Consider the following 12,240-nt stretch of genomic DNA (forward strand, 5'->3'; position numbering starts at 1 on the left):
CCCCCCCCCACAGCCTCTTCTCCTTCTCCTCTCCATCTCCTCTCTTTCTCTCCAGCATCCCTCTGTACTGTAACCTCACTTTTACAGCCAGTATTCCTATGTACTATCTCCTCCCCTTTCCCTCCAGTGCCCCCCTCTGTAACGTGGAGTCTCTTTTCCCTCCAGCATCCTCCCTGCACCATCACCTTTCCTTTCCCTCTAGTGTCACCTCTGTGCCATCGCCTCTCCTTCCCCTCCAGTGTCCCCCCCTGTACCATCACCTTTCTTTTCCTTCTAGTATCCCCTCCATGCCAACCCTTTTCTTTCCCCTTCACCATCCCCCTGTACCATCACCACTCCTTTACCCCAGTGTTCCCACTGTACCATCACCTCTGCATTCCCTATAGTGTCCCCTCTATGCCATTGCCTTGCCTTCCCTTCCAGTGTCTCCCTGTACCATCACCCCTCCTTTTCCTCCAGTGGCCCCTGTACTATTGTGGCTCTTTCCCCTCCACTCTCCTCTCCGTACCATTGCCCTTCCTTCCCTTTCCAGTGTCCCCATGTACCATCACCTTTCCTTCCCCTTCAGTGTCCCCCTGTACCATCCCTTCTCCTTTCCCTCCAGTGTCCCCTCTGTACCATCTGTACCTAACTCTAAATTTCTCTACTTCTCATGTATGTACACAGCAGCTATCAATAACCTCTTAATATTAGGCTATACTCTTACAGCAGCGAGTGCAAATTCATTAGTGTGAATTCTGCAATCTCACCTCAGTCAGCAAAAGGGCACATGCACCGATCACAGATATTATCTCACCGATCAGTCTCAGGTGGTCTGCTGGGGTGACATACGCTTCCTGCGTTGTGGAAGAAAATAGGGTAATGGTAAGAAAGCACAACCAGTGCTATTGTATCTGTATGCAGTTTCACAAGAAAACAAAACAACTCGAGACCAACTTTAGCATTGGATGGGCACCGTTGTGTTGGATCAGCTATTATTGTATCTGGAAGAATCCAGTGGGTTCACCCTACTATAGCTGCCTGTGTCTTTACCCTGTTTCACATGGCTGTAACAAAAGGTGTCATTGTGATGTAGTTGAACTTTGCAATCATTTACCCATTCCATTCAGGAAATTAGGACTCCATCATGCTTTGACTGTCTAAAGCAACACTACAGCTAATAGATAGGTTAATAAGGGAAGCTAGAAATGCACTGGGAGATCTGACATAATATCTTTGATGGTTGTTTCTAGAATTCAATTTGGCTTGTTTGCCTTGCACACTAGTTCAGGTTTTTACATTAACCTGTTTCTCTAAGGTTCTGTTATGAAGGTCCTATGTTTGCATCAGAACTGCTTTTCTCCCCATACAAGTCAATATTAATGCAAAAGCAGCTTGAAGCAGATCAGAAGGAGGTCAACTGCACCTGTCAATTAACTCTAAATGGTCTCAGAAGCATCTCAAACTGAATTAAAGCAGCATGCACCTGAAAGCAAGCTACATTTGCTCATCGATACAAGTCCATGGCCTGTCGACACAGAACCACTTACTAGATCACACCAGGCATTGGAAGGTGCACGGCAGACCCCATAACCCAAAAAGTCCATGCTATAAGGAAGAACGGGTGGCTTGCCACCTGGGCTTACCCGTGTAAGTATACTTCCTTTTATTATAACACCTGATAACCAAGCACATCACAGGGATTGCCCATTTAGTTGCCATAGTTCAGAACGTCACCCAAGGAGAGAAAGATCATTCTCTCTTTGAGCCTGGACTTCCTTGTGCTCCTCTGGACCACCTTTGTAGCTTTAAACAAGAAGCCTATTAAAGTCCTATTAATTAACGTGTCTTCTTTACTACTGTTTGTTCTGCTAAATATACCATTCAAAGAGTTTTGTTCAAAAAACTGCAAAAAAATATGTTCGAAGAGTACAGCAAATAATCGTTGACCCTGCCAGAAATCTTTTAAGCTAACTTTCCGTGCTTTTTGCCAATGCTCAACTCTCCATTATGTTATAAAAATGCAGTAGGGAGGGTGTTCTGTAGTCCCCTTAACAGTAGAGCACAGAAAGTAAGTTTTACATAAACAATTATGCACATTGTTCATGTAGGTCAATGATTTTCATGCAGAACATGCAGATGGCGCTATCCGGCTTGTCTCACCTGCAGGGTTTTCTGGACATACAAGGTGATGTCCATAGGATCAGTGACGTTGTCTTCCCGGGGTTTGATTGGTCGGTTGGCACAGCAGAGGGACACACAGACCATATATAACATATAGACTATGGCCAAGATCCATATGTATGGCCGTCCAGTTTTCTGCCACTTCTTCTGTAACAACTCTTTCATAGGGGAAATGTTTAATATTTTGTGAGCCTTGAAAAGAAAAAAATACTGATTTCTTACTGATTGGATCAAAAACTCTGTAACAAATTGAGCAACTTTTGGTTGTGTACACCCTGAGCCCTGGATTTGGTGCATTTGGTAATCTTTATGGCTGTCGACTCCTTACAATATTATTAGAGGTGCACCGAAATGGAACTTTCGAAACCGAAACGAAACTGAAATAAAAAACATTGTCAGGCCGAAACCGAAAATGTTTTTTATTTAAATGTTTTCATTTTTTTTATATTTAATTTTTATTTATTTTTTATAAACGTTTAAATTTTTTACACCGATCTGCCGGACTGTGATAGGAGGCTGAGCGGTGTGGGAGGAGAGACACCGGCTGCTCACAGCGCTCTTCTCCCGCAGCGCTCGGCTGGCTATCACAGTTTCTTTCCTCCCCGCTGGGACACAGAGCAGCGCCGATGTATCGGCAGGAAAAGGGCATTTTCGGCATTTAGACAAAAGTGCCATTTTCGTCCGATATGTTTCGGCGGCCGATATATCGGTGCATCCCTAAATATGATGCAGTAAATCTGTGAAAAGTAAATTTATTAAAACAGGAATGTCTACTTTGACGCTTAATTGTTCTTGTACAGACCAAATGTATTGAATTATAAATGTTATAACTCACCTGACTCTTGTTTGATGATGCAATTAACTCCAATATGGATTGTCCTTCCCATGTATCCAACTCTGACATGTCATACAGCACAGTGGTAACTGGGCCAAATGTCCATTGTGTTTGGCGTTTCCTCTGAATCAAGTGCTGGAACATCTGCCAAAAACATATGTCCACCATTAAAACCCAACTCCAGCAAAAACATTCCTTTCTGTTCTGGACAGAGCAGGGAAGGGTTAGAGCATCCATTGGGGGTCACAGAGGGAAAATTACTTCACTGTGGAGGTCACAGAGAAGCATAATAACCCAGCATTTTTTTTAACTCTTTCCCACTATCCAAAGAACAAACAGCCTGATGACATAGCCTAAGTTATCTACTGTAGTTGTGGCCTGCCACCATGTATCCCAAGCCTCCTGAACTGAAGGTAGAAAACCATTGATTACTTCATCTGAGTCCATCCTTAGCAATAATTTACCACTAGAAAACTAGCTGCCTAAAGTGAATCTAAACTCAAAAAAGCCAGGATTTGTTATAAGGAACATATAGAGATGGTAATTGTGCTTTAGCAGTACCCTGACATTTCTACCTTTTTTCTACCTCCTAAAATACTGTATAACAGAGCACTTCCTGGTCTGTGAGGATACATTGGCATTCCTGTGCCTACAGCCTTATAGCTGTCTATCTAAGGCACTGCAGCCTCTGGCTGCTGGTCTCACTAACTATTATGCTACAGCATCCTCTCCAGCAAGGAGAACAGTTCTCCTTGCTGGAGAGGATGCTGTACCAGAGGATCTCCCTGCCTTTACTTCATTTATTCTGTGGATCTGTGCTTCTTCCAACCCTTATGCTGCTACTTGAATATTCCCCCACCAGTCAGTCCTCAGATCACCAGTTAACAGGGGTAGAGGGGTTGGGTAGCCCTGGCCCCATGGGGAAAACAAAGCCCTGCTTCTCTGCCAAAAGGACACCCATCCACAGTGACCCAATGCAGTACAATGTGGTTGAAGAATATAAAATATCTCCAGGTAATCATCTCAAGAGTCCAAAAAAACTTTTATTGTCTGAACAAATGGCGACAAGAATATTTGCAGAACGAGGCATGGTAGGTCAGTAATAGGGAAATCAGCTTCAGGCAGTTCTTTGTGACAAGTTCTTTGTCCTCTTGCTTGCCTTTTTTGGGCACAGCGACCACAATACAGGTCCTGAACTGTTTTAAAATGGAGTATTTACCCACCACCACGTTTCCTTCAACTGCCGATAGTTTCAGCGGAGTGAGTCCCTGTCTGTTGGCAATCTCATGCAGAAGCTTCACATGAGGCTCGCGATCCTGGGATAACAGGAAGTCAAACATCTGACACGAAAGACTTTTATTGGGTTGTAGAACGAGAACGTGCAGAGCCGTGTTACCTGTTGATGTTATGATATAATATGTTTTGTTTTAGTAGACATGTAGACATATGAAGTCTAGATTTTTTTTTATTTCAAAGGCAGGTTTTCCAGGCAGGGTAAAAATAAAAAAGAAGCTCAGGCTGCAATACGCACCTTCAATCAAACATTTCCCTTCAGTTCCACTTTTCTTCACAAGATGTCCTCCACAAGATGTTGAACGATGCCCCCCCAGAGTCATTCAACCCAAAAGACTGAGGTAATACAATGACTGAATGGGCACTGGGGGCCATATTGTTCATTCATATTGTATTGAGTGGGTCATCACATCAGTGCTGCTGATCTTTGCTTATCAGAGGACTGCCCCAGACCATTGCAGATTCAGAGATGAAAAACACCCAGAGCATCACTGGCCTATTGACATCAAAAAAGGTAAGTATAAAAAAAAAAAGGCAAAACATAAATTGGGGGGTCCCTGCAGGAAAAGAGGCGACAGGGACGACTGTGAGGCTGAGCCCAGAGATGGGCTTTAATACAGGGTGTAATGAGTAACCCAGAATGCATAGACTGAGCACATTACACAGCACAGGCATTGGTCAAGAAGTACGTTCTCAGTAACCTTGTGAGGTATTCTCGAGGTCGGTCCTCATTGATTCAGATGCTATCTCAGCTGATTTTGTCATTCCTGCACCAATGCACTGTGAGTGTAGGGTACAGTGGTGATGCCTCTTCAGGGGCGGCTCTTTGACACCTTGCAGTCACAGTATGTCCTACTGGCATCACTCAACCCAGAGGACATTTTGTGGTGGTGAAGATCCACAGCGCTGGAGAAGTGGTGAGTATTGCAGCCAGTAATTTTTTTTCATTGCTAAAGGACAATATTATTATAAATAATAACCAAGAGTTGGACTTTAAAAGAAAGACGTACTCACCCCAACAGTCCTGAGCCCACAGATCAGCTCCATTGTCTAGAAGCAGTTTGACAATTTCTGTGTCACCTACACAAGCAGCAAAGGTCAGGATATGTTCACCTGAAAAGCACATTATTCAAAAGTTATAATTCCATAGTGATTGGTTGGCTGATTGACTTAGTGAACGCACATTAGACAAAAAGTATAAATTCAACACTGACTGGCTAATTGACCTACTACTTGATACTTGGGGGCTGATTAAATTTCCACCCAGTGTATAGCTGGGCAAATACCATTCACATGGCACTGCTGCCAGTAGATGGTGCTCTTCCACTCCATCTAGTGGCAGTACTGATCTTAAAATTTGTACAGGCGGGATGGGGGAAAATGAAAGTTCAATTCCTTCCAAAAGGGGAGGGAGGGAGCACGAAGAGAAAGGTTTGAGAACCGCTACACTGCAAAGTTCCTTTTTTAAACAGCAAGTATAAATTATATTGATCACCTGATCAGAAACTCACCAAAATAAAAGAGATTTTTGGGGTTCAGGGCAAAGAAACTCCCGGTAGCCCGTGGAGATTTGACATCAGCGCCTCTGCGGATCAGAGTTACAACCAGGTTCACGTTCTGGTTGACGGCAGCAATGTGTAAGGCTGTCTGACCTGAACAGGAAATTTAAGACATATAATAATAATACTGTACATTATCTTTCATTAAACAATGGACCCTGTTCATTAAGGTTTCTGACATAAGAACTGTCTGTGTTGCTGCAGGAGAACCTGATTCAGCCTTTAACTTAAAGAGATACAGTCACTTTTCCCATTCAGTGTGTGCACATAGCCCCCCCCCACCCCCCCCCAGGAATGTATACCACTCCCCATTGGCCAACTTTCCGCACTGCAGGAATCATCCCTCTGTCTAAGCTCCAACACCAATTAAGATACATGCCTGGTGGGAGACTATGTGCAGGCACTATCACAGTCTACAGGCCACCCTCTTGTTCAGATGCAGGACCAGCCTACAGACCAGCCCCTTATACAGATGCAGTACCAGTCTAAAGGTCACCCTTTTATACAGAGGCAGGACTAGTCTACAGGCCCACCTTTTATACAGAGGCAGGACTAGTCTACAGGCCACCCTCTTATACAGATGCAGGACCAGTCTACAGACCAGCCCCTTATACAGATGCAGGACCAGTCTACAGACCAGCCCCTTATACAGATGCAGGACCAGTCTACAGACCACCCTTTTATACAGATGGAGGATCAGTCTACAGGCCACCCTTTTATACAGATGTAGGAACAGTCTACAGGCCACCCTTTTATACAGATGTAGGACCAGTCTACAGACCACACCTTTATACGGATGCAGGACCAGTCTACAGACCACCCCCTTATACAGATGTAGGACTAGTCTACAGGGCACCTTTTTATACAGATGCAGGCCAGGACAGCCCATTATGCATATGTAGAACCAGTCTACAGGCCACCCTTTTGTACAGATGTAGGACCAGTCTACAGACCACGCTTTTATACATATGCAGGACTAGTCTACAGACCAGCCCTTTATACAGATGGAGGATCAGTCTACAGGCCATCCTTTTATACAGACGTAGGACCAGTCTACAGACCAGGCCTTTATACGGATGCAGGGCCAGTCTACAGACCAGCCCTGTATACAGATGTAGGACTGGTCTACAGGCCACCCTTTTATACAGATGTAGGACTAGTCTACAGCCCAGCCCATTATACAGATGTAGGACCAGTCTACAGACCACGCTTTTATACATATGCAGGACTAGTCTACAGGCCAGCCCTTTATACAGATGCAGGACCAATCTTTGGATCACACCCTCCACCTATACAGCTCTAAGACCAGTTTTCAGACTATTCACTGAAACATCTTTAGGACCAGTCTACAGACCACCCTCTTATACAGATGCAGGATCAGTCTATAGGCCAGCCCCTTTTATACGGATGTAAGACCAGTCTACTGGCCTCCCTTTTATACAGATGTAGGACCAGTCTACAGACCACGCCTTTATACAGATGCAGGACTAGTCTACAGGCCACCCTTTTATACAGATGCAGGATCAGTCTACAGGCAACCCTCTTATACAGATGTAGGACTGGTCTACAGACCAGCCCCTTATACAGATGCAGGATCAATCTTTGGATCACACCCTCCACCTATACAGCTCTAAGACCAGTTTTTAGACTATTCCCTGAAACTTCTTTAGGACCAGTCTACAGACTACACCCTTTATGCAGCTATATGACCTGCCAATGGAACTGACTAAATGGATGCTAGTATGTGTAATTCCGGCACAAGCCACTACATCAATATCATTGCATGCCATGGGTGTGACAAATTGAGTCCAGTGCTTCCCATCCCCATACTGATAACACTAAAATCTAAAGCTAGCAGCTAGAAATCACAGGAGACAATCTTTAAAGATCAAATTTCTCCTTTTCATTTATTATTTGATCTAGAATCTTGTAAGACAAGAGGGTCTCATTTCAAGGGGGCCACAATTCAGCTTTAAGAATGAGGGTCTCTGTTCAGTGCGGGAGATCTAATCTGGAGACTTACATGAATCTAGAATTTCCTTGGAACAGTCAAACCCCCTGGAAAATTCCCTTCTGCAGCTTACCGCGGTAGAGGTTGGAGTTCATGGGCTGGTTAATCAGTTCAGGTGCCTCATCTAGTAGAACTTCCACAGCCTCCAGGTTCTCATGCTGGACTGCCACATGTAAAGCCGTTTCTCCCTCAGCACCTGTGTGCACAAAAATATATATTCTGAAATAAATATGTGGCCTCTATATAGATGAATATATGTGCTACTGTGTAGATCGGCATTTTTGACTATTATTATATATGATAAAAGATGCCATGAAACCCGGGCACAGCATTCAAAGCCCGGACTGTCCAGGTGAGTCCTGGACAGGTGGCAACCCTACAAAGAGCCCTGACCTCAACCCTACTGAATACCCTTGGGCTGAAATGGAATGCCAATTGAGAGCCAGGTCTTCTTATCCAACATTGGTACCTGACCTCACAAATGCTATGTTACTTGAATGGGCGCAGAAACTCTTCATACACGAAAGTGCCGAGTCAGTAGACCACGAAAATTCTTCTCGTCTATGAGAGCTATGCAGGTGCCAGAGTTGAAGTAGTTAATACAGCAACTAGCAAAGCAATAAGCTTTTATCTCATGTGGTTGTAGTAAACAGACTTCTAACAGCTGATCTTGTTTATGGCGCTCTACACATAATCGTTGTTCCAGTGCTGGGAGGACGGGGCTGTTATCACGTAAAACCTTTTGTTTGCCTAAATGGGTGAAACACAGGTTCACTTTAAAGTGGAAGTAAACCCAAGTCAGCAAAACATTGCCGGCAGGCAGGTTTATATGTAGGGTTTATATGTAGAAGAGATTGGGTAGGTCTCCTCCCCCCCAAAAAAAGTCTTATCTGTCAGCAATGTTTTGTGTGAATTAGGGTTGCCACCTGTCCAGGATTCACCAGGACAGTCCAGGATTTGAATGCCGTGTCCGGGTTTCATGGCAGCTGAGACCGGAACACATGATGTCAAGCAGACAGGGACAGCCAACATTAAGATAGGGGCTAATGGCCCTGCACTGAAAATAGTCTCAACTGTGACATTTACATATAAACGGGTGGCGCTATTTACATATGAACATCCCACGGCTTATTCTCTCCAAAAAAAAAAATGTCCGGGTGTCGCTAGTGTGTTCAGGTTTCGCTTGAAGTAAAGGTGGCAACCCTAGTGTGAATTTACACCCAGCCGCACATGTGCCCCCCCCAATGTTCAATCCCAGCACCTACCAGGCACTGGGATGAATTAAGTCCAGTGCGCATGCGTGGGAGTTACGTCACCCGGGCCAGCTGACCAAGATGGCTGAAGGCGCCGGACCCAGAAGAAGACATGCCAAATAGGGGACATTGCAGCCGAATATATGCGGTGCATTTGTGCACATTATGGCAACAAACCCTGAGCACCATCAGTGGGATTTAATACCTCTTTGAAGTGTATGTCTGGGCAATGTTAAAAAAAAAAATATGCAGTGCACGTCTGCAATACATGCACATTTACCTCCTTTTATCTGTTTAAAGACCCTGCAACTATGGAAAATTAACCGCAGATCTGCCCAAAAAGTGTCCTCAGTTTTTAAGTCCTGTTGTGGCGTGACAAAACACAGCATTATAGTGGACTGAGTGGTGTCAACACTGCCCAATGACTTCTGCTAAACTGCTCAACCACTTCCAGATCTCTACAAAATAAAAAAAATAGTGAAAAATTGGAGGGATCTTTGAGACAACACAGGGAATGTGCAGATGGCCAATGGAGGGCTCTGAATTTTTGGCCAATGGACGGCTATGAATATCTGACAAGACCAACAGGGTATTTTGCACTTATCGAAGTGGTTGTGGTCCCATAGACATCTCTACGAACTGAAAACTGCGTTTTCAAAGCAAAATTGCGTAAAAACCGCTCATCGGCTCAATCGCCTAGGTGTGAACCTAGCTTTGTAGACCCTGACAACCTGGAATGGAGGGGAGGAAGGACACATGGACTGCTGTAGAGGTGAGTATAAGCCTTCTTCTATTCCAGGGAACTTTATCCTTCTCCAACTTGCTTTAAGACAAGCCTCATGCATCTTCTGCTCCTTACTCACCCGCCTAGAATCTTGTCACTCACCTCTTTGGAAAGGGTCAAATTTTTCATCTTCCAGAAGCTCTTTGAGTAGTCGGATATCATTTTCTTTGGCGGCACGCAGAAGCGGAACTTCGTGAATCCTTAACAGAAAAGTACATTGGTACCCCAATGAAAGAAAAGAGAGAGGAGCTAAAATGTCATTGTGGGCCGTTTATAGAAGAATTATTTAAACCATTTATCACAATATTAGAACTTAATATATATGTCAAATGAAATACTTAAAGGAGATCTATGGGGTTAAGGCTTTTCCCCATAGTTCTCCTTAGGGTAACGGGAGGACACAAAGCAGCGTCCTCCCGTCACCCTAGGCTCAGTACAATTATGTCTGGATCCACCCAGCTGCGGGGAGGGGGAAATCCAGCCCCTCCCCTGTCATGGCAGAGAGCCGTGACAGGATCAAGAGGTGAGCGAACGTCGGTATGTGTTTGCTCACCTCCCGATCTACTGAACCGACCTGTGACAGTCTCATTGTCACAGGTCGGCTAGAACTATGAGGTGAGTGAAAAGCACTCACCTCAAAGTTCTCCTTTAAAGGACAACTTCCCTTTTTAGCGGCACACAGTTCTGCCATGCAGCACAGCTCTGTCTAGTAAGGGCTGTTCGATGAAATCGATGAAATCATCACGTACAATGCACTGACCTGCGGTATACGTGAGGACCATGCTGGAGCACAATCTGGAACAAGTTGTCACCTCATAACAGGTCACCGTCACACACACACAGATTAATTTAATATCTCTTAGATATGTTTATTGAGAAATGTCACGACATGTCATTAGAATCTGGAGCTAGAGTTTCGGGACCTCGTAGGGACCCTTCATCAGAGCGGCATAGCGACTATGTCGCTCTGATGAAGGGTCCCTGCGAGGTCCCGAAAACATTAGCTTCAGCTTCTAATGACATGTTGTGACATTTTTCAATGTCTAAGAGATGGTAAATTCATCTGTGTGTGTGTGCCGGTGACCTGTAGAGACTATTCCGAGCATTGCACGGCGCCATCCGTGTGATCACCAGAGTACCACCACCATTGGAAGGTTGCACACCGTAAGGACTGCGGGTGGTTCTTGGAAACACCTCATAACAGGAGGAACCAGGACAAAGGCCTTCATAGGGGGATCATCGGGGATTATTTTTTAATAAAATCTGCCGATTTAAAAAAGGTTAAAAAAAAAAATTGAAATGACAATAATATGTTAAAGTTTACATTAGATTTAAGGGAGCGGGTTTAAAGGGACAGTGTCTTCGGATAACCACCCCTGCAAGCAAGGTATACTCAATGATCCACCCTTCTTTGCCACCTAACCACTGCAGAAGTCCACCATGGGTTGTGTCAGAGTTTACCTGGTGTCAGACCAGGTAAACTCTAGTGCCAGAGTTTAACTGGTTGGACAATGTCATTGTCCCCTTCCAATGTTCAAGTGTGGATTGGCCACTCAGGGCTGAGCCCACTGTCACATTGGGGGGTTCACATGCTCCCCTATACCTTGAAGCCCTGCTCTGTTAGAGCAACGGAGCAAGGGCTCTATTGTAGCAAGAAAGCATTAAGGGATGACAATTTTAAACCTGAACGGGCCAAGTGACAGTGTCTCTTTAATCATGACCTACAGAATGTTCTTGCTGGGAAAATCCATCACAAGACAAACCATTCCTGGGACACCGGTTCAAATCTAAAATCTCTCCTCCCTGTAATTCAAGACAAATGTCATCCTCTCTTCAAACAAGCCCTATACATTATGAGATGGGAAGTTGAATCTTGTAGGACACATTGATGAGCCAGGGAATATTCCCATTACTGTACCTCTTCCACTGGACCAGCTCTATCCTCTCCTCATCCAGCAGCTGACGGTTCATAGTCCATGTCCTGATGCCCTGTGTCACCTGATGTAGCATCTTCTATGTGTCATCCAGAGTCAACCAACCCAAGTGGCATTACATTGCTGAGTCTTGGCATAAAAAGGAACGAGTAGCGAAAGGCATAGCAGTAGACGTTCTAGCTGTTTTCTCAGTTTCTTATTCCTTTCAGCTGTCCGACGTCTCACCTGAACACCTCCAGCCCCCAGCCTCGCCAGACCTGTTCCTCTGCTGAGGTTTAACCCAGCGTGAGCCGGATCATGTGTTTCAGTCTCAACCTGTGTCTGGAATGTAAACCACGGTACATTCTATTCAAACAACTGATAGGAAGATAAGGATCTCAAATGAAATTGAAAGAAAGGTTTTGGCAT

General features: G+C 44.6%; 1 protein-coding gene across 1 annotated transcript in view; it reads right to left on the reverse strand.

Annotated features, from left to right (window-relative positions):
• LOC108784855 (transient receptor potential cation channel subfamily V member 6-like) overlaps positions 1-11,908 on the reverse strand; it is a 19,698-nt gene extending 7,790 nt beyond the window's left edge. Inside the window, exons 1-9 of the mRNA XM_018553797.1 lie at positions 11,817-11,908; positions 10,001-10,098; positions 7,935-8,057; positions 5,803-5,943; positions 5,306-5,404; positions 4,222-4,394; positions 2,999-3,142; positions 2,143-2,355; positions 750-836 (exon numbers count right to left, since the gene is read on the reverse strand). Of these exons, the coding sequence (XP_018409299.1) occupies positions 750-836; positions 2,143-2,355; positions 2,999-3,142; positions 4,222-4,394; positions 5,306-5,404; positions 5,803-5,943; positions 7,935-8,057; positions 10,001-10,098; positions 11,817-11,908 (1,170 nt within the window). The remainder of the gene's footprint in view (positions 1-749; positions 837-2,142; positions 2,356-2,998; positions 3,143-4,221; positions 4,395-5,305; positions 5,405-5,802; positions 5,944-7,934; positions 8,058-10,000; positions 10,099-11,816) is intronic.
• Positions 11,909-12,240: the final 332 nt, after the last annotated feature.

This window comes from Nanorana parkeri, unplaced genomic scaffold (genome assembly GCF_000935625.1).
Source record: "Nanorana parkeri isolate BGI_ZX_2015 unplaced genomic scaffold, ASM93562v1 scaffold130, whole genome shotgun sequence".
Lineage (NCBI taxonomy): Eukaryota > Metazoa > Chordata > Amphibia > Anura > Dicroglossidae > Nanorana > Nanorana parkeri.